The 22,462-nt window shown below is 38.2% G+C and overlaps 1 protein-coding gene across 1 annotated transcript in view; it reads left to right on the forward strand.

The window, feature by feature from the left end:
• Positions 1-22,462, forward strand: part of ITGA4 (integrin subunit alpha 4) — a 94,666-nt gene that overhangs the window by 39,961 nt on the left and 32,243 nt on the right. The window contains exons 11-16 of the mRNA XM_005905942.2: positions 1,852-1,946; positions 3,136-3,226; positions 3,842-3,887; positions 4,266-4,420; positions 10,150-10,304; positions 22,217-22,366. Of these exons, the coding sequence (XP_005906004.2) occupies positions 1,852-1,946; positions 3,136-3,226; positions 3,842-3,887; positions 4,266-4,420; positions 10,150-10,304; positions 22,217-22,366 (692 nt within the window). The remainder of the gene's footprint in view (positions 1-1,851; positions 1,947-3,135; positions 3,227-3,841; positions 3,888-4,265; positions 4,421-10,149; positions 10,305-22,216; positions 22,367-22,462) is intronic.

Below are 22,462 nucleotides of genomic sequence, written 5' to 3' on the forward strand. Positions count from 1 at the left end.
GCTTGATTTATTCATCTGCACAGAAATGGCTCCAACTATTCCAAATTGTCAGTCTCCCTCGTGCCATGCTGCTTCTCGCTCCCCTACGATGGCACAGGCTGTGTCCTCTGTCCGAACATTGTCTTTTTCACCTGGCTCTGACCTACTATAATCTCACTTTGGTCATCATATTCTATGAGAAGTCTTCCCTAATTTTCACCACCTTTTCCCTGCATGCCATGTTATTATTTTTACTTGCTGTTCTTCCTCGCTAGGGAGAAGGCAATGGCATCCCACTCTAGTACTCTTGCCTGGAAAATCCCATGGACAGAGGAGCCTGGTGGGCTGTAGTCCATGGGGTCACACAGAGTCGGACACGACTGAGCGACTTCGCTTTCACTTGTCACTTTCATGCATTGGAGAAGGAAATGGCAACCCACTCCAGTGTTCTTGCCTGGAGAATCCCAGGGACGGGGGAGCCTGGTGGGCTGCCGTCTCTGGGGTCGCACAGAGTTGGACACGACTGAAGCGATGCAGCAGCAGCAGCAGCAGCTTCCCCACTAGACTATCAGTTCCTTTTTGTGACCCTGTCCTGTGGTGTCCTATAGATACTCTGACACATATCTGGTATGAAGTAGGCGCTCAGTAGTTTTCCACTGAATGAATAAATGAATGGATATATTTTGTACCTAAAAATTGAAAATACTTTGCACAAGTTAAAAGAGGCTAGGTTTGGTATGTCTAAGCAAAACAGGCTTAAGGTGTGTCTACTATTTAATTTTAGAATAAAATAAAGTTTTGTATTTTTAAAATTGGGCAGCATTTGGCACAGAGTTTTATTCCTATTGAAAAAGCAGTGCAATATTACAACTGTAGTTGTTGAAAAACTTTTAGATCTGATGAATAGTGATAAATATCATGAAAGCAAACTTTCTGTATTTTAGTTTCTGTTAAAGTAATATGAAAAAAAATCACTCTAAAAATATATGAATATACCCAAATAAATTGGCATAATATTTGGTAAAGACAATGAAATGTTCTTATAAACTTTTTTTTCCTCCTGTGTACTTTGTATTTATAGCACTTAAGCATGTTATTCAGTTTCCATTTTCTCTTGGTCTTATGAAAACATATCCTTCATTGGAACAGGAATTAATTTAGAATTCACTTTGGAAATAAGTAAAACCTATAACTCAAAAAGGTTCTTGTGGTTTATATTATTTAGAGATGATAATAACTGATTCTATGCTACACACTGCTCTAAGCACTTCACATGAGTTACATTCTTCGGCACCAAGGTGAGTTCTTCCATGATCCTGTGCTGAACTGAGAAAACGGAGATACAGAGAGGTGAAGAAACGGGCCCAGGAACTTCCCTGGCAGTCCCCCGATTAAGAATCTGCCTTCCAACACAGAGGGTGCAGGTCTGAGCCCTGCTCAGGGGGCTAAGATCCCACATGCCATACAGCATGGCCAAAGGAAAAAAAGAGTCGGGTCCAGTGAAGGACAGGGAAGCCTGGCGTGCTGCAGTCCATGGGGTCAGCGACTGAACAACCATAAAGACAGCTGGGCACCGGATAGTGCTGGGGCCAGGCCCTGATGGTCTGGCGATAGGACCCACGTCCTTAACCATTCTCTTAGCCTGCCTCTAAGGCCATAAGACTCGAATTTCCACACACAGACTTGACCGTACAATCCTGTACATTGTTATGACAATGAGAGTATTGTATATATTTTTTTCTGTCCAGTGAAAATATTGTTTATTGATAAGGAGTTTTCCTATGTGATATTAAGTAAAGAGCATGAAGGCTAGTTTTCAGAGTCTCATTCTTTGCATTAAGAGTGTTTTCTGCCATTTAAATTCTTGAATAGATGTTGCTATTGGAGCCCCACAGGAAGATGACTTGCAAGGTGCTATTTATATTTACAATGGCCGAGTAGATGGGATCTCAACAACCTTCTCACAGGTGGGATAATACTAGTCTATTTTCAAAAGAAACATTGGTAATAAAATCCTTCTTAAAACTTCCAGTGTTAACATGTACTTATTTTTCTTGTGCTTTCAAATACTTAATACTGTTTCACCATTTTCTTATAATAACAGTAGATGGTCTCATTTTTAAGGTCATTAATAACTCTATGAAATCATTTTATTTCCGTAAACAAGAGTTCTGGTTCACTTCCATTCTACTTTGTCTTTAACCTCTTCCTGATTTCTTTCTGCATGTCCTCAGATTTATGTTCTGAGGTAATACCCCTACTCTTCCAAGTAAGCCCATGTGGATTTGGTTAACTGTCTCGCTTCATGGCTAAAGCCCCATCTTCCATGGAGGTTGCACAGGAAGAGCAAAGACTCAAATGAAACTCTGTGTTCCTTTCAGTGCAAAGCAGTGAGATGAGAGCACTTTATTAAGGTTTCCTGACCTAACTCTGACTTTAATTTCATATTTTGAAAAATCAGGACAATTCACTGCATAGAAAAAAACTACACGCACATGCAGAGAAGAGAAATCTTTCCAAAGATACTCTTATGGAAACTTTAGCTAATACTGTTATTTTTGATTAGGCAAGGTGGGTAAATGATCCTCGATATAACATGAAAGAGATATATTTGTCTATTAAAGAATCCGAATTCTCTTGGACAACTCTGATGCTTGTAAATCAACGTCTGCACAGGAGATTAGACACGTGGAATAGCAAGCACATATCTGACTTGAGTTGTCCTTGTCAAATACTAGAAGCCAATCTGGCCAAACAAGATGGTTATTATAAATCTAAGAAGTAGGCTCCACTAAGTGATCATAAATGTCTAATTTTCTTATGATCAGTTTGATTCCTCCTGTTGCTCAGGGAAATAAGCACAGAGCCTGAAAAAAGACTGAGGAGAGAGTGTCAGGAGTGTCTCAGGAGATCTTTACTACATAATTTTCCCTTTGCTCACAAGGTGAAGGAAGCAGTTTTTTTCATGTCACAAAACAGATGTCAGTTCTCCACTTCAAGACGGCGACTACTCTTTCTCCCAGACACATGTATTTGCCTTAACTACAATGCATTTGTTAATAATGTGTCAGGGCTCATTATTTAACTCAATCATTGTTTCTCTGGGATATTAGATGTTTAAACCCTGCTTCCCAGTCAACTTTACTATTTTTTCAGAGAATTGAAGGACGTCAAATCAGTAACTCATTAAGTATGTTTGGACAGTCTATATCTGGACAAATTGATGCAGATAACAATGGATATCTAGGTGAGTATAAAGTTGACTATATTTTATATATTGAAATAAGCACTGTTGTGGGTGATGCTTTACAGTGAAGTACATACAACTGGTAGAAAAAAGTGTTGATTTACTAGTGAGTTTTTTCCTTCATTTTTAGTACTCTTTTGAATTCACACACGGGTCAGAAGTAATCAAATAATTACTAAGCTTTTACACTGTTAGTTACTTAATATTTTATTCCTTGTTTTCAAAAAAGTTAAAAGCATTCAGGAGAATAAATCAAACATATGATGATGAAAAGAAGAGGATTTTTTTTTGTAATTTGAAAGGAGATATCTCAGCGAGTGTTCGTAGTCCAAAAATTGAATTTTCTTTTAGTAAGGCTGTCTTTATATCATATGTTTATATCATAATGTTTATGTTTATATTATATGATAAAGGGATGAATGTCATTGTAAATGAGCAGATTCAGACACATGTGAAATGAATCTTAAGATGTAAGCGTATCTTTTCTAATTAATTTTCTGTAAATAGTATTTTGATATAGTCACAAGGTGATATGTAGTTAAGTATTTATGGCTGAAAGTAATTCTCTTTGACTAATGATGATCATTAATCTGTGTTATTTTTTTCTTCCTCCAGATGTAGCAGTTGGTGCTTTTCGGTCTGATTCTGCTGTGTTGCTAAGGTAAGGTTGATAGATTTCACCGCTTAATGACAATTGGGCTTAATTGTAAATGGTGGGAGGCAGTTTTTAAAATCAGCATGATGGTGACCTCATAACACTCTTTTTGGTACTCTGAAATTTAATTATTGAACTTTAGGATACTTCGCCCATCTTACCTGGATATATACTTAAATCATCTCAGTCAATATTTTTAGAGATTTTAATAAAAATTTATTTTGATTCATACATGAAAATATAATTGTGTGTATATATGTATATATGCTATTAAGCAGTTTCATGAAATTACTTGATCAGTGGAAACTGACAATGCAAATGTATTTGTCACCTTAATGAAAAATAATTGTGCAATTAATATTGCTAATTTTATTTCCTTCTTAGGACAAGACCTGTAGTGATTGTCGAAGCTTCTTTAAACCATCCCGAGTCAGTAAATAGGACAAATTTTGACTGTATTGAAAATGGATTGCCCTCTGTGTGCATGGATCTGACACTCTGTTTCTCATATAAGGGCAAAAAGGTTCCAGATTATATCGGTAAGGGTGCCCTTACAGAATTAATGCCTGACAGAATGTGCACTTCCCTCATAAATCTCATGATCATCTTTCGAGGCTTTTCCATATTTCACCATGGAGTGGTTTTTAAGGCAGGAGAGAGCAGCCTTTCTTCATCACCTTCTGGATTCTTGGTTTGTTCCAACCAATGAGTTGGATAAGTTAAGGCTTTAGTTGTTTAAATATTATTGCAAGAAGTAGAACAAAAATATCACTTGCTGTATTATTTAAGGTGAACTAACTGAGCTTAATCTGTAAGATCTCTTTAAAATAAAAAAAACATCACCATAGCTCCTCCTGTTTTACTAGGCTTACTGAAGTCTTGAGCTGGCTTAAGTTGGAAGGCCTGAGAAGAAGAAGTTTCTTTTCTTCTTACCCTATCCTGTTTGGGTAATTGAAGAAGCTTATCTGAAAGTCTGGGTCCTGGTTCTAATTTTGATAAGTAACACACATCTCTTCAGGATTTACTATGACAGTTGGTTTCTAAGAGTCATGCCCATATGCCTGTACGTAGACAGCTCTCAATTATCCGCTCTGGAGAAAGTAGCTTATGTATATAATTGTATTTCTTTTTGACTGTGCTAGGTCTTGGTTGCTTTGTGCAGGCTTTCTCTACTTGCAGAGAGGGGGGCCACGCTGCGTTTCAATGCACGGGCTTCTCATTGCAGTGGCACCTTGCTGTGGAGCACGGCTTCTAGGGCTTCAGTACTTGTGGTGCCCAGGCTTGGTAGTTGTGGCTTGTGGGCCCCACAGAACACAGGCTTCAGTAGTTGCAGCACGTGGGCTCGGGAGTTGTGGCTTGAGGGCTTATTTGCATGTAGAATCTCCCTGCTGCTGCTAAGTCACTTCAGTCATGTCCGACTCTGTGCGACCCCATCGATGGCAGCCCACCAGGCTCCCCCATCCCTGGGATTCTCCAGGCAAGAACACTGGAGTGGGTTGCCATTTCCTTCTCCAGTGCATGAAAGTGAAAAGTGAAAGTGAAGTCGCTCAGTCGTGTCCAACTCTTCACGACCCCATGGACTGCAGCCTACCAGGCTCCTCCATCCATGGGATTTTCCAGGCAAGAGTACTGGAGTGGATTGCCATTGCCTTCTCTGGAATCTTCCTAGACCAGGGATTGAACCTATGTCCCTTGCATTGGCAAGCAGATTCTTTTTTTTTTTTAATTGGAATATGATTACAATATTGTGATGATTTCCGCCATACATCAGCGTGAATCAGCCATAGGTTTACATATGTCCCCTCCCTCTGTACCTCCCTTCCACCTCTCCCCTCATCCCACCCGTTTAGGTTGTAACAGAGCACCAGCTTTGGGCTCCCTGCATCATACAGCAAATTCCCACTGGCTATCTATTTTACATGTGGAAATGTATATGTTTCAGTGCTACTCTCTCAAATCATCCCACCCTTTCCTTCCCCTGCTGTGTTCAAAAATCTGTCCTTTATATCTGCATCTCCTTTTGCTGTCCTGTAAATAGGATCATCAGTACCATCTCTCTAGATTCCATATATATGTGTTATTAGATGATATTTGCCTTTCTCTTTCTGATTTACTTCTCTCTGTATAATTGGCTTTAGGTCCATCCACCTCATTAGAACTGACTTAAATGCATTCCTTTTTATTGCTGAGTAATATTCCATTTTGTATATGTACCACAACTTCTTTATCATTCATCTTTTGATGAACATCTAGGTTGGTTCCATGTCCTGGCTATTGTAAATAGGGCTGCAATAAACATTGGGGTACATGTGTCTTTTTCAATTAAGACTTCCTCAGGGTATAGAACCAGCAGTGGGATTGCTGAGTCACACGGTAGTTTTATTCCTAGTTTCTTAAGGAATCTCCACACTCTTCTCCATAGTGGCTGTATCAGTTTGCATTCCCAACAGTACAAGAGGGTCCCTTTTCTCCACACCTCCAGCATTTATTGCCTGTAGACTTTTTGATGATGATCATTGTGACTGGTGTGAGATGATACCTCATTGTAATTTTGCTTTGCGTTTCTCTAATAATGGGCAATGTTGAGCATCTTTTCATGTGTTTATTAGCCATCAGTATGTCTTCTTTGAAGAAATGTCTGGTTAGTCTTCTACCATTTTTTTGACGGCATTGTTTATTTTTCTGGTATTGAGCTACATGAGCTGTTTGTATATTTTAGAAATTAATCCTTTGTCAATTGTTTCATTTCTATTATTTTCTCCCATTCTGAGGGTTGTCTTTTTACCTTGCTTATAGTTTCCTTTGTTATGCAAAAGCTTTCAAGCTTAATTAGGTTCCATTTGTTTATTTTTGTTTTTATTTTCATTACACTAGGAGGTGGGTCATAGAGGATTTTGCTGTGATTTATGTCAAAGAGTATTCTGGCAGGCGGATTTTATCCACTGTACCACTAGGGAAGTCCTGAAAAACTAGCTTTGATATGGTTCATCCAACATTGTGGTTAATCTCAAATCTTATATATGTCACTTCATAGGCATTATTTTTTTCCTAGCAAATTAATGTTCCTAATTATATTATATTTAAGCTAATGTTAGGATAACTACTAATGAAACTGGCCCATGGTAGGAGAGAAACATAAAAGAGTTTACCATTTTGATGTTAAAAATTCATAAATTTCCTGTACCCCACAAGATCTATCAAGAATTGTTCATACCCTTGACCCTGTAGGCTGTCCTTCAAGCATCATGAAGGGAAGCAAATACTGAACCAAGCTTTAGATATGTGACAGAGGCCTCAGTCTTATCAGCCTGTAATAAGAAGTATAGAATGAGCCTGATATTTTCTACTTTAGATCAGATTCATTTATTTAACTTTAATTTATTCGAGTATAGTTGATTTGCAATGTTTTTCGTTTCAGGCGTACAGCAAAGTGATTCAGTTATACACATATTCATTCTTTCTTAGATTCTTTTCTTACAGATATAGATCAGATTCATGTTTAATAACGTTCTGCAAAAGTCCTCATTAAAGACTCAGTGATAGGGCAGTGAGCAGAACCTCCATCCGATTATTGGTTGAAGTAGTAGCCATTTGAGAACATGACCCTGGTAACACAGTGACACAGGCAAGCTGATGGATCATCTGAGAGATACACGTTAAATATATTTTCCTTTATGGAAAATCAGTGTTTGTTGTACTGCCAATTCCATTGTGACCAAATACTTCTTTAAATGGTTGAAAACAAATATGTGAAAATCATAAATAATCATAGCATTGTTGCAGAAGCACACTTTATAGTTGTTGTAAAATGACTCCTTGGGAGAAATAATTCACATGGTAAACATATTTAGTAAAACCAGGACATTTTGCCCTTACTGCAAGTGGATTTTTATTTCCCTTCTTTCATGTACTTCTTGTCTGAGCTCAGGGTGATGAATTTGTAGATGGCAATTTCAATTGCAACTCTGTCTCTGAGGCACTGAATCTTGGTTATTGTAGTTCTGAAGATGAGTTTTATTTTCTAAATATAAAGAATGATGCAAGATTCATTTGAAGTTTGTAGGAGTGATGTAGATTTTATATTTATGTTCCCTTGAAGTAAATAGATAAAATCCTTCCAGAAGAATAAGTTACTCCTAAAGTATAAATGAACACTTGAGGAATTATATAAATTATTTCAAATACTTATGAATTATTGCTCCTGTGTAATGAATGACATCTCAGAAGACTATTAGATATAGCTTGTTTTGCAAAGAAACTTTTTATTTTTCAATTTTTTACACTGAGGTATAATTAGCATACATTATATTAGTTTCAGGTGTACAACATGATTCAATATTTGTGTATATTGTGAAAGTGTCACCAAAACAATCATCCCTCATCATACATAATTGTAAATTTTTTTCTTGTTTTTTTTTTTTTTAAAATTTTTTTCTTGTGATGAGAAATTTTAAGGTCTACTCTCTTAGCATCTTTCAAATGTGCAATACAGTATAATTAATTGCAGCTCCCTGGTAGCTCAGTTTGTAAAGAATACACCTGCAATGCAGGAGACTCTGGTTCAATTCCTGGGTCAGGAAGATCCACTGGAGAAGGGATAGGGTACCCACTTCAGTATTCTTGGGCTTCCCTTGTGGCTCAACTGGTAAGGAATCCACATGCAATGTGGGAGATCTGGGTTCAATCCCTGGGTTGGGAAGATCCCCTGGAGAAGGGAAAGGCTACCCACTTAGGAATTCTTGGGCTCCCCTGTGGCTCAGCTGGTAAGGAATCCACCTGCAACACGGGAGACCTGGGTTTGATCCCTGGGTTGGGAAGATCCCCTGGAGAAGGGAAAGGCTACCCACTCCAATATTCTGGCCTAGAGAATTCCATGAACAGTAGAGTCCATAGGGTCACAAAGAGTTGGAACATGACTGAGCGACTTTCACTTTCACCATGCCATACATTACATCCCCATGACTTATGTGGAATTTTGTATCTTTTGATCTTCTTCACCTGTATTTCCTATCCTGCACCCCTCACCTCTGACAGCTACCACTCTGACAAAGAACCCTTTAAATCCAAGAAATAGATCTTTCTTTCCTAATAAGATCAGTCTTGGAATTTTATGGTTGTTATAAATTTTTCTTTTTCTTTTTGTTTATTGGTGATCTTCTTTAGCAGATGATCATTTACTATGTCAGATTTGAAATAAATTCTTATCAAACTGCCAGAATATTTATCGAGAGAATGTCTGACTACATTTGTTTTTGCACAAATCAATACTGGAAGACCAAGCCAGAAACCCATAAAGATAAGGAAGAGAAACACTCAGGGTCTAGGGCCAGCAAGAAGATGTCAGAGGCAACTGTTATATACGTTTGACTCTTACATCATGTGTTCACTCTTCATTAAAAAAAAATAGAAAGATAGCAACCCCTCAAATTGGAAACAAATGAAAACAAATGAACCCAAACCATAGTAGCTCAGTAGTAAAGAATCCACCTGCCAAGCAGGAGACCAGGTTTGACCCCTGGGGGTCAGAAAGATTCACTGGAGAAGGAAATAGCAACCCACTCCAGTTTTCCTGCTTGGGAAATTCCATGGACAGAGGAGCCTGGCAGCTACAGTTCATGGGATCACAGAGTTGGACACAATTGAGCGACTAAGCAGAAGCAGCAAATCATATATGAAATTAGTTCTGTAACCACACAAGATAAAATTATTCCAGGTGATACTTGTGTGTAGTACTCTGCCTGTTCTTCCTCAGTCAGATGTTCTAATGACGAAAGGACTCAACGAAGGCTGAAACTTGACTCAGAACTTTTATTATTAGTGACAACTTTGGTATTGTAGTTTTGAAATGTTTATATATGGATGGTGGTATTGGTTTAACTGCTAAGTCGTGTCTGACCCTTGGACAGCCCCATGGATTATAACCCTCCAGGCTCCTCTGTCCATAGGATTTTTCAGGCAAGAATACTGGAGTGGGTTGCCATTTCCTTCTCCAGTTTATATATGGGAGGATTAAGCAAATAACCAAAGATGTTAATTTTCAAAGTTTATAATTCTTGTTTTAAAATTTGTAAAAATAATTTTTGAAATATACATTTAAGATTGTTTCCTCTTTCATATTTCAGGTTAGTTTTTAGAAAGTTATTTAATAAAGACAATTTAATATGTTCCCAGTATACTATATAACTGTGACTATTATCACTTCAAAGATAAAGAAAATAAATACCTGTATATAATTATATTCATTGCGATTCTCTCTACATTTCTGCAGTTTTGCTTTATAACATGAGCCTGGATGTGAACCGAAAGACAGAGTCTCCATCGAGATTTTACTTTTCTTCCAATGGAACTTATGATGTGATTACAAGAAGCATTAAAGTACAGAGCAAAGCAACTAGCTGCAAAACACATCAAGCATTTATGCGGGTAACGTAAACTTGTTTTCATTAACAGATATGTAAACTTCAGTATTATCAATACATTTAATTCTTATTGCATTGGTATGTTTTATAAAACATAGTGAAAAGTGTTAATGCCTCCTGAACTATCTAATCTACTACTCTGTAGTCTAGATGTTAGACAATCCTATGACCTGGATAATTCAAACCCTGCTTACTGCTGCTTCTTTGTTTCATATTTATCACATTTAGTGCATCTCTGTTTTTAAAGATTTGCCTTTTCCTATCCTCAGTTGTTACTGCCCCATCTCTGTTTACATGCTTGCCTCAAAATGTAAATATCGAGTAGCTCTGCTGCGTCCCAGATCTATGCCTGGTAGATGTTGGGGCTGGGCGGAGGCTATGGAGGCTGGTTTGTTTTTTGTGTGACTCTAAGAAGCAGAATCAAATGTGGCTGCGTTTGGATTGAGCCTTTGTCTCTGTGCCAGCGCCGTTGGTGATGTCAGTGGGAACTCACACAGTTGTCGCGTGGTGGGGATCATCTGTGGGCCAGGATGATGGCTCTCGTGATGGTTTGGTGTGTATTCTGCCAAAGCATAGCCGATTTCATGTTTCTTTTATTAAAACACTCATTCCCAAACTGATCATCACGTTCCTTGCATTGGTCACATTTTATCGTATGAAGCAGTGCCAGGCCTTTTTCATTAGGGAATGGTGTACTTCATCAGAAAATCTATTGTCACAAAAAAGCCAAACTATTCCCGGGAGCCCTTTCTGGGATTTCAAATAGTAGCCTCAGCTTAGACCTTAATTTTCCCTTAGATACTTATTCCAAGCAAATGCAAACAAGCAACAGGACTATTAAATGTTAAGAGCAATAATCCTTATGCTATTCCCTCATTTCCCTTAACAATTTTTGTTATTGTACTAGGGTAAAGCTATTAAATGGTTGAGAGCCAAAAGTATAGAATGATATTAGAGTAACCATCATTGATATGGTGGGGATTAAAGAGTTTTTTAAAAAAAATTCTAGACAGTTAATTTTACTCCAGTTAACCAATTTTAGAGACTAACATTGAGACCATTTTAAAGATAATAAAAGGACCAACATTAGACACTGATAAATATATTGTGTTGAACTTGCATAAATGGCAGTAAATTGATCTGATTTATTGGTCCTGTTTCTTGGTATTCTTCCTATGACTAAGGATCCATCACAATTGTGCACATTCCTCAGAATAAGCTTGTCCCCGAAATGACAATTGAGCAAGGTTTCTGTGTTAGTTACATGTATACTTGTTGTGTTACCATGGTAGCAACAACAGCAGGTTACAGCCATGACTTTGGGCCATACTGACGGTCAAAAATAGCATTTAGCTCTGGAATTGGCACATAGTGGGACTGTTTATTAAAAAATGATCGTTTCTTCCAATGTTGTTTTTCCTTTCTAACTTACCTTGCTTTTGTTTGGGACATTTTAAACCTATTACATAGAAAGTCAGAAGGCTACTCCAACACACTCCCTTGCAACAAATCCAAAGGGTAGGTGTTAAAACTACAGAAGCAGCTGTCCTAACCTTGAGTTCTGTCAAGGACTTCTAGCTGTTATTTGGGAAGAGATGAAATATAATGTGTGCGTTCCCCACCCCAACCGGCATGGTATCCAAGGCATTCAGAAACATTAACTGAATTGCTCCTTTGTTCTCTAAAACGTGTTCCATGTCAGGGGTGTATTATACATACGCACTCCACCTCAGCACCCCTTACAATTAAATAAGGTGATACTTTTTAATTATGTTCTCAGGCCCACAGCCCCCACCTCTCACAGGACAACCTGCCTGCTACTTGAGCATGCTTCCTTTGTATAGGTTCTGTTGGCTATACCAATTAAGCTCTACTTCTCCTTCCAATTAATTTAATAGATATTGAGTACCTATGTGGTGTCAGGTTCTATTTGAGACTTTTATATAGGTCAATGACTAAAACATAAAAAAGGTTACTACCCTAATAGAGCTTATAGTGTAGTGTGGTGAGATAAACTACAGTGTAACAAAATGTAATTTTTCTGTAAATTTTATAGTATTTTAGAGGAAGATAAGAGTTTTAGTTGTTCAGTCTTTTCTGACTCTTTGCCACCCCATGGACTCTAGCCCACCAGGCTCCTCTGTCCATGGAATTCTCTAGGCAAGAATATTGGAGTAACCATTTGTTTCTCCAGGGGATCTTCCTGACCCAGGGAATGAATCTGGGTCTCCTGCATTGTTGGCAGATTCTTTACCATCTGAGCCACCATATGGGCAATGGAAAGAGGAAAGGAGGGCAGACAGACCACAGGAACCAACAGAGTGCTGGGGAAGGAGTAAAGGGTACAATTTTAAATAGGGTGGTCAGAGCGAGTTTCATTCAGAACGTGACATTTGAGCAAAGATTTGAAGGGAGCAAGGAAGTCACCAGGGGCAGTGTACCTGCCTGGGGTACATACCTGGGGCAATGGTCCTCAACCTTGGCATCCGACAGCATCACCTGGGCAGCTGGTTAAAACCACAGATTGCTGGGCCCCAACTAGAGTTCTTGATTCAGTAACTCTTCAGTGAGGCCTGAGAGTTTCCATTTCTACAAAGGGCGCAGGTGATGGTGATGCTGCCAGCTGGGAAACTGTGCTTTGAGAATCCCCCATCCAGGAGGAGAACAGTACAGAAAGAAGAATTAGGTTAAAAAACAAACAAAAAACACCTCAAGACAACAACATGCCTGGTTGTTTTAGAGAATCATGGGGAGGCAAGGATGGCTGGAAAAGAGAGCAAGGTGGAGAGTAGTAGAAAAAAAGGTCAGATCACATAAGATCTGTGATTTTCTTTCTCCAGATAAAATGGGATCTATTGTAGAGTTTGGAGCAGAGGTGACATGATATAACTGAGTAACAATAAGGAATACTCTAATTGCTTCCTAAGTGCTATGTTGAGACTAGGCAGATTGACACAGGAAGAAGAGGATACTTCAGTAAGTCAGCTGAGAGATGATGGCTCCAGTGAAGATGGTGGTAGTGGGTATGGAGAGAAACAGGGGAAGGCAGATTCTGCACAATTTAGTGAAAGATTGATGTCTAACATTCGAGAAAGGCTCCAAAATGATTCCAAGGTTGTTAGCCAAAGCCACTAGAAGAATACTGTTTTCATCAATAGGGCAAGGGAAACAACTCTCGGGTGGACAGTGTTGAAGTTCAGTTGTGGACCTGCTGAGCTGAAGCCATTTGTTTTACTTGTAAGTGTATAGAGCAATTCAGCATTTAAATATACTCATCTGGAGTTGGAGAATGCTGTGGAACTGGAAATACAATGCCTCTTCGGCATATGAATGAGGTTTAAAGTCATATGAGGTGGCTGAGATCATGACAGGAAGAAAGAGCCAAGGTCTGTACTCTGGGCACTACAACATGAAGAGATTGAAAGAGAAGGCTTACAATGGCGACGAGAAGGACCAATCAGTAAGGAAAGAAATCAAGAGCTCCTGGCATCCTGAAAGTGGAGTGAATAAAGCAGGGTACAGAGGAGAGCATGATGATGTTTTCAGTGCTTCTGCTTAGTCACATAAGATGAAGACTAAAGAACTCACCGTTGGGTTTGGCAATGTAGAAGCTATTGGTGATCACAACAACAGCATTTCAGAGGAATAGTAGGGGGAAAGGAAAGGAGGAGAAGAAGTGGAGACAGAGAGTAGTTTATTCTTTCACAGATTCTTGCTCCAAAGGGGACTGAAGAAAAGGGGTTGGGAGTCAGTAGCCGACAGGAGAAGTAGAGTGACTTTTTTATTTTTCTTTTAAGATAAGAGGAATAGCATGTTTTTATGCTGATAGATATGTTCTAATAGAGTGAAACATTTAGGAAATAGATGAAAGAATAGTTGGAGCAAAGTTCTCAAGGCAAAAGCAGTGGAATTTAATTGTACAGATGAAGGATTGATTCACGGTAGGCACGTGCATAGTTCATTTGTTTGTGTGTAGATGTTGGGCACGTGTGTGGGGGAGGACTGAAAGTTCGCTTCTGATTGCTTTAATCTTCTCAATGAAGTAAGAAGCAAAGTCATTAGCTTCAGTTAGAATGGAAGAGGTGGTGTTTAGAGTTTAGGAAGAAGATGTGAAATAGTCTTCTCAGAGTGTGAGAGAGTGAGCGGGAATAGTATGGTCCTGAGGTGGCATTAGGCTCTCTGTTGCATCAGACGGTGAGATGAGTCAGTAGGGCTGTGGTTTTTTCCAGTCACATTCAGCCTGATAGGTGGGAGTAGGTGAGAGTCAACCGTGGTTGTGGTCTGCCAACAGTGTGACACAAAGGAGAAAAGAAAGAGTTGAGGAGTAAGCAAGCGAGTGGTTACATTGTTGGCCATGAAGATTAAGCAAGGTTAGGAGAGGAGAGAGGACATTAAGAGGGTGGGTGAGGAACAGGGGGAGAAAGCTGAATTGGAGGTCCCAGTGGGATCAGCAAATCGTTGAACTTGAGTATTAAAGACAATGAGCCAGAAAGATCTCATCAGTTTTACAACATGTAAGAGCCATTGGGATCTGAAGGTGAGAAAATGATTGAATTTTGTTTTTATTCTTTCACACAATCCATTGGTGATCTCACGTAAATGAAAGTTTTTAACCCTACTTATATTTTAAAAACCCGTCACAGTCTTTGATGGTAGAAAACTTGGCTATTTTAAAAATTCCAAATATTCTCAAAAATCTTGACTTTTATTACACCCTTATTTTTTAATCACCTTTTAGTTTCATGTATTAGATCTTCTTGGAATGTGGTAGACATTTTTAACAATTAATAATTATCACATCACTGGAATATAAATTTTTTGGTATGTTATTTTTCTGAGACTATATGGTCATTTATCTGGTTGGTAAGCACATTAGATTTCTCAAGTCTACTTAATCTACACATAATTAAAACAGGTATTACATAAGATTGTTTTATGTGAATGGTCAAAATGTGTTCTTCAGAAAATAGGAAGGTAGAAATTATTATTTTCTCCTTATAGAACTCCATATTTTAGTTGTCTATAATTATGCCAAGCTTTAATTTTTGCTATTAGAGCCTTAAAATTATTAGATGTCATGAAAGAAGAAACTAGAATTTAGAGTTGGGAATTAATAAAAGGTTGCTATGATAGAAAAAAAATGGTTAATTTTTATGATTTATAGTGTTTTATCTATCAGAATTGTATTAGATTTCACTTTTCCCTTTATGAAAATGTTCCCTCATTCATGTAAGCATATGAAAATTAATTTTGTCTTTGTTGCCTTCGTAAGTACAACTTGATTTGGTTTTAGCGACTTCTTAGGAAAAGAGCTTAGGACAGGGGATAATTTTGAGGCTATTTTGATTTAGCAAAACCTAATCAATAATTGTCAACAATTTTTTAGAAATGTTGGAGCAGCCATGCTAGTGAGACTTACCTTAAGGTTTTTAGTGATGATGTTTCTTAATTGATCTTGATGGAATCTCTGCATGTTGGAAAGAGATTGATGTTTGGAAAGAGAACAAATGAGCCAATGAGCTTAGTGGCCTTAGCATGTTCTATAACAAGCATGAAATCAACCTGCCTGTGTATTTAGTAGACTATTCTTTCTTTGCTTTCTCTGAATCCTAGGTTTCTGAAATAAAGGAATTTTATTTTGTTACATGAGTCTTTGGGTGACTTCTAAAACCCATCATTTTCAGTAATAACTTCAAAAAAATGAATGTGTATTTGATTAGTAAATATATTTATTTGTATTTTATTTGCTTATATTTTTAAGCTATACAAAGTTTATACATAGTTTAATGAAGTACCATTTGCTCCAAAGTAGTTATGTTTTAACCTCAACACACTATGGACTTTCTGCTGAAAATCTAAGTGCAAGCAAACTATATAACTGTACTGATTTTATGGTATCCTAGAAGTAGATTGATTATTCCAACATATAGTAATTCTTTGTTAGATTCAGGGTCTTTGAAGATATTATCTTTTCCATGTTTGTATTCTTAGAGTTAGCACAGCTCATTAAACAAGGCCCTTAATTGAATAATGTTTAAGAAATTTATAGATGATGTGTTCTCAGTGCTTTTTAAATAATTCTGTGAGGAAAAAAACCTGAGAATAGTCTACTGGTATAATGGTTAGAGTACCTGTCTTGGGGATGTTATCTTTTCTCTGGAAGTTTTAGTCTCAGATGTTAGACAGTTCACCCTCTGAAACATACTTAGCAGATGAATCGGTTATAATTACACATGGCCTTCCTGGCTCAGATTCCAATCTGCCCTAGTGTTCCCTTCTCCCATACCAACTCATTTCCCACATTGGCACGAGAGCGGCATTTCAAAAACACCAATCTGATCACATTCCTTATTGAAAAGTCTTCTATGTGAGCATTTTCCCATGCCCTTGCAGGTGTAGATTAGTGGCTCTCCCTGTTCTGCACCTGTCTCTGTGTATCAGAATGTTCATCCCCCCACCACATGTGTAGATTTATGGGTTATAAACTGTGCCATAGACACTGACTTTCAGTTTTGTGTCCCTAGATCCTGCCTTCTGCAGAGTAGACCCATGAATAGATATCTTCACATGTTTATTTATACCTCAACAGCATTTTTCATTCAGTAATATTTTAAAAATATTTCTGGCTCCACCCTTTAAATAAATTCCTTCACTGCATAAACACAGTAGGAGGACATGAACCTACAGCTCCATTCTCAAGTTGGCCATACTACAGATTTCTGTGAAATCAGACAATAAGGCAGACTTTGTGTAATTTCTGGCATGTGCTAATTTGCATGCTTGTGAGTGTCCTATTTTTATGTAATTGTCCATAAAAATGTGGCATGGAATCTTCATTATTTTTAATATAGATACCACATGCCCATCCAAATTAAAAATTTTAAGCAAATTTACTTTTTCCCTCCTATATATTAATTAGTCACTTTAAGACATTTTTGATATTATAGCTTCTGTCCTTAGGTGAAGCTGTTAAAGTTAAGTAAGTGTGAATATCTGTTAAATACAGTTCTTGTAAGAGCACACGTACATTTTATATATTGTGAGAAAAGCATAATTAATAGCTAATTAGGATAATGAAAGTAATATACACCAGATGTAGAGAAGACCTTGTGGAAAATTCGTATGAATTAGATAACATGTGATGTGGTCAAAGCAAGCTTTTTGAGAAGAATTAAAACAGTGGACATGTGGAGGGACAATCAGTGGCTGTCTAGCCCTACACCTTGGGAATAATTTAATCAAGTTTGCTATTGTAATACTCAGGGCTTCAAGCTGTTCCATTTTCACAAGTCAATAACTTGGGATTTGGACCTTGATTTGCAGCATTCCTATATGGTCAAGGTTTCAGGTTGAGATGATCACTTACCAAGTAACCTAATAAAAACATCTCCATGTGTGAGCATGGGAAAGCCATGAGAGTCTTGAGTGCTTTGAGTCATGCTGCACATCTTCCAGGTACCACTTCATTAGGACAAGTCTAATTGCCTCCCTAGTGGCTCAGCAGTAAAGAATCCACCTGCCAATGCAGGAGACATGGTTTGATCCATGAGTCAGGAAGATCCCTGGGAGAAGGAAATGGAAAGCCATTCCAGTATTCTTGCCTGGGAAATCCTAAGGATAGAAGGAGCCTGGTGGGCTACAGCCCACGGGGTCACAAAAATGTCGGATATGACTTATCGACTAAGGAATACTTGTGTTAGTAGAAAATGTAGCTCATTTTTTATTTAGTGTTCATTAGTTGGCAATAGACTGATTTTATTTTTTCTCACTCCTCCAAAATAGTCACCAGAATTTATTATAAGAAACTAAAGTTCTGTAATTCCTTGGTTGGCTTATATGGCTACATTTTGAAGTAATATATGCACATAATAGTTATCATATTTAACATCTTTTAAGGACTCTGTGGGAGAGGGAGAGGGTGGGGAGATTTGGGAAAATAGCATTGAAACATGTATAATATCATGTTTGAAACGAGTTGCCAGTCCAGGTTCGATGCACGGTACTGGATGCTTGGGGCTGGTGCACTGGGACGACCCAGAGGGAGGGGAGGGGAGGGAGGAGGGTGGAGGGTTCAGGATGGGGAACGCGGGTATACCTGTGGCAGATTCATTTCGATATTTGGCAAAACTAATACAATTATGTAAAGTTTAAAAATAAAATAAAATTAAAAAAAAAGATCTTAATACATACCAAGCATTGAGCTAAGTGTTTAACATACATTATGCCACTGAATCCTCACAGCAATAAAGTGTAGGTGTCATAATCACTATTACCAACCATTTTCACATGAGGTAATTGGTCCATAGGTTATGTAATCTGTCCAAGGTTACATAGATAACAAGGGAGGAACCTGAGGTTTGAACCCTAGTACTCTAGGGAGAAGGCAATGGCACCCCACTCCAGAACTCTTGCCTGGAAAATCCCATGGATGGAGGAGCCTGGTGGGCTGCAGTCCATGGGATCGCAAAGAGTTGGACACAACTGAGCAACTTCACTTTCACTTTTCACTTTCCTGCACTGGAGAAGGAAATGGCAACCCACTCCAGTGTTCTTGGCTGGAGAATCCCAGGGACGGGGGAGCCTGATGGGCTGCCGTCTATGGAGTCGCACAGAGTCGGACACGACTGAAGCGACTTAGCAGCAGCAGCAGCAACTCTATCTTCAGACCACTTGATTTTATCCATATATATATATGTTGTTAATGATGAGAAGAAACAATTACACTCTTTTTTAATTACATACTCTGGGAGTTGGTGATGGACAGGGAAGCCTGGCATGCTGCGATTCATGGGGTCGCAAAGAGTCCGACACAACTGAGCGAGTGAACTGAACCGAAGGACATAGAATAGGTGTAGTCTTTTATGTGATGTGTCATATTTATTAACTAACTTTTATCAAAAATTAATACAGATATAAGCAGCATAGCTATAATCCTTATGATAGGTATTTTTTCTATTCATTGCTGCTACTAAGTCGCTTCAGCTGTGTCCGACTCTGTGCGACCCCATAGACAGCAGCCCACCAGGCTCCCCATCCCTGGGATTCTCCAGGCAAGAACACTGGAGTGGGTTGCCATTTCCTTCTCCATTTTCTATTCATTAGGGGTTATTAATTTATGAGCTTTGGAAATCTGCCTTTAGACAGAAATGCTTAAGCTAATACTCCAACTCTGAATTGTCTGTAAACGAAATCCACTGACATTATTCACTAGGATGTTTGTCAGTTACAATGTCATAGATCTACTAAGGAACTAAGTGTAAATATAAACCTCATAGATATAACTCAATTATAGTTAAAATTAATACGTCTAGTCCTAGTGAAAACACTTGAGTTCTTTTAATGGTCAAGAGGGACTTTGCTGAATCTATTTTTTTAACAAGAACTATAGTTGGGACAGATTGAAGGCAGGAGGAGAAGGGGATAACAGAGGATGAGATGGTTGGATGGCATCACCGACTCAATGGACGTGAGTTTGGGTAAACTCCGGGAGTTGGTGATGGACAAGGAGGCCTGGCGTACTGTGGTTCATGGTGTCACAAAGAGTTGGACACGACTGAGTGACTGAACTGATAGATTGAAATGGGCATATGAAAACTAGAGTTAAGCCAAGCTTTACATTTAAGTTTTTAGTGTGAAAGACAATGAGTGTGATATTTTCTGAGTATATTAACAATTATAATACCAAAAAAAAAGAAAAGAAAAACTGCATAGCTCCTATGTGCATGCTGAGTCACTTCAGTCATCACCGACTCTGCAACCCTGCGAACTGTAGCCCACCAGGCTTCTCTGTCCGTGGGATTCTCCAGGCAGGAATACTGGAGTGGATTGCCATGCCCTCCTCCAGGGGATCCTGACCAGGGATTGAACCTGCATCTCTTATGTTTCCTGCATTGGCAGGCGGGTTCTTTACCACCACCACCACCCGGGAAGCCCAGTTCCTATGTGGGTGGACAGCATCGTCTGATTGTGAGCTTCCTTCTCAAATCCTGAGATTGTATCTATTTTTAATTCTTTTGTGCATAAGATACTTTTTCTATAGGTTTGCCCTTGACATTTCTTATTTCTTGCAGTTTAAATGGTCAACTGAATTCTGTTATAAATTCTCATGGATTACTTTATAGTGGACTCTTATCTGTCCATGCTCCTTGTTGTTATTGTTCAGTCACTAAGTCATGTCTGACTATTAGCACCCCATGGACTGCAACACACCAGGCTTCCTTGTGCTTCACCATCTCCCGGAATTTGCTCAGATTCATGTCTGTTGAGTCGTTGATGCCATCCAAACATCTTATCCTCTGTTGACCCCTTGTTATCCTGCCCTCAGTCTTTCCAAGCATCAGGGTCTTTTCCAATGAGTCAGTTCTTCACATCAGGTGGCCAAAGTATTGGAGCTTCAGCTTCAGCATCAGTCCTTCCAATGAATATTCAGGGTTGAATTCCTTGATGGATGATTTCCCCAGGATGGACTGGTTTGATCTCCTTGCTGTCCAAGGGACTCTCAAGAGTCTTCTTCAGCACCACAGTTTGAAAGCATCAATTCTTCGGTGCTCAGCCTCCTTTATGGTCCAACTCTCACAGTCATACATGGCTACTGGAAAAACCATAGCTTTGACTACATAGGGGCTTCCCTTGTGGCTCAGCTGGTAAAGAATCCTCCTGCAATGTGGGAGACCTGGGTTTGATCCCTTGGTTGGGAAGATCCCCTGGAGAAGGGACAGGCTACCCACTCCAGTATTCTGGCCTGGAGAATTCCATGGGCTGTGTAGTCCATGGGGTCACAAACAGTTGGACATGACTGAGCAACTTTCACTCTTCACTTTGACTATATAGACCTTTGTCAACAAAATGTCATCCCTGCTTTTTAATTCTCTGTCTAGGTTTGTCATAGCAAGACAGGAAGAAAAATAAATGAGTCTGCTTTGTTTAGTATATATGGAAATTTGCATATCCATCTAGGCAGGGCTCAGAGAATTGCTTTCTAAGGAATGCCATGTTTTTTTTTTTTTATCTTACCTGACTTCTATATTTTTTTTTACCGACTTGGGATTCTTGAACACCTTTACTATTTAGGGAAGCATTTCCTTAATTGAATGCCAAATGCTTTTGAACTTACTTTCTTATTTTCTTATTTTATTTATTTCAAGTTATTTTAGTGTGTGTGTGTATGTCAGCACATAATTTTGATAGTGATGCAGTGTATTCCCATTTAACAAAGGGGCTATTGAATAATCAAATGGAAAAGATGATATAAATTTTAAGTTCATGGGAAAGTGTTTTTAAAAGAGAGAAAAATAATTCCTGCATGTAGAAATAAAGATTAAAATATATGAATTGACAATCAGAGGAATAAACTCACAAGTTGTTTCTTTGGGGGCAGAAGACAGTACCATTTAAAATTCTAATCACTCAGACTTTTTGATCACATATAGATAAGATTAAGAATGATAAATGTTGTATAAAAATTAGTAAGGTATTAAACTTAGAGTGTCATACAGAGGAAAATGGATTCCAAATGGGTTACAATCCCTGTGTAATTGATAAATCCAAGAACTCTTTCTTTGTGAAATGTGAAAGCACAATAAATATAGATATACTGTAACAACTAATAAGAAAATTATATGCAGAGAAAATAGCATAGAAGAAAATATGCTGAAATGCACACCTCTATATCTATTAGATAGTTCTGGTTTTTCTTTTTAATAACTTTTGTCTTTTTCCTAATAAACATGAATGCCTTTGATATGAGTGAAAATGTACAGTTCAATTTTTTAACAATATATCTTAAAAAGAAAGGATATTTTTTTTTCACTTCCACATGTTGTGTTTGGCCTTGTGTAGGAAAAGAGGGGGCTTATATATTTTTTAATTTACAGGCTTATTTTTATTATTAATTCATATGGTTTTCAATTTCTTTAGAAAGATGTACGGGACATCCTCACCCCAATCCAGATTGAAGCCACTTACCACCTGGGGCATCATGTCGTCAGTAAACGAAGTATAGAGGAATTCCCTCCACTTCAGCCAATTCTTCAGCAGAAGAAAGAAAAAGACATCATTGAGAAAACAGTAGGAATACTTTTCTTTATTTGAAACGTTATGTGACATACAACTAAAGAATTTTTTTAATATTATATAGTTATGTGGAAGTGAATCTTTTTAAAA

This window comes from Bos mutus, chromosome 2 (assembly GCF_027580195.1).
Source record: "Bos mutus isolate GX-2022 chromosome 2, NWIPB_WYAK_1.1, whole genome shotgun sequence".
Classification (NCBI taxonomy): domain Eukaryota; kingdom Metazoa; phylum Chordata; class Mammalia; order Artiodactyla; family Bovidae; genus Bos; species Bos mutus.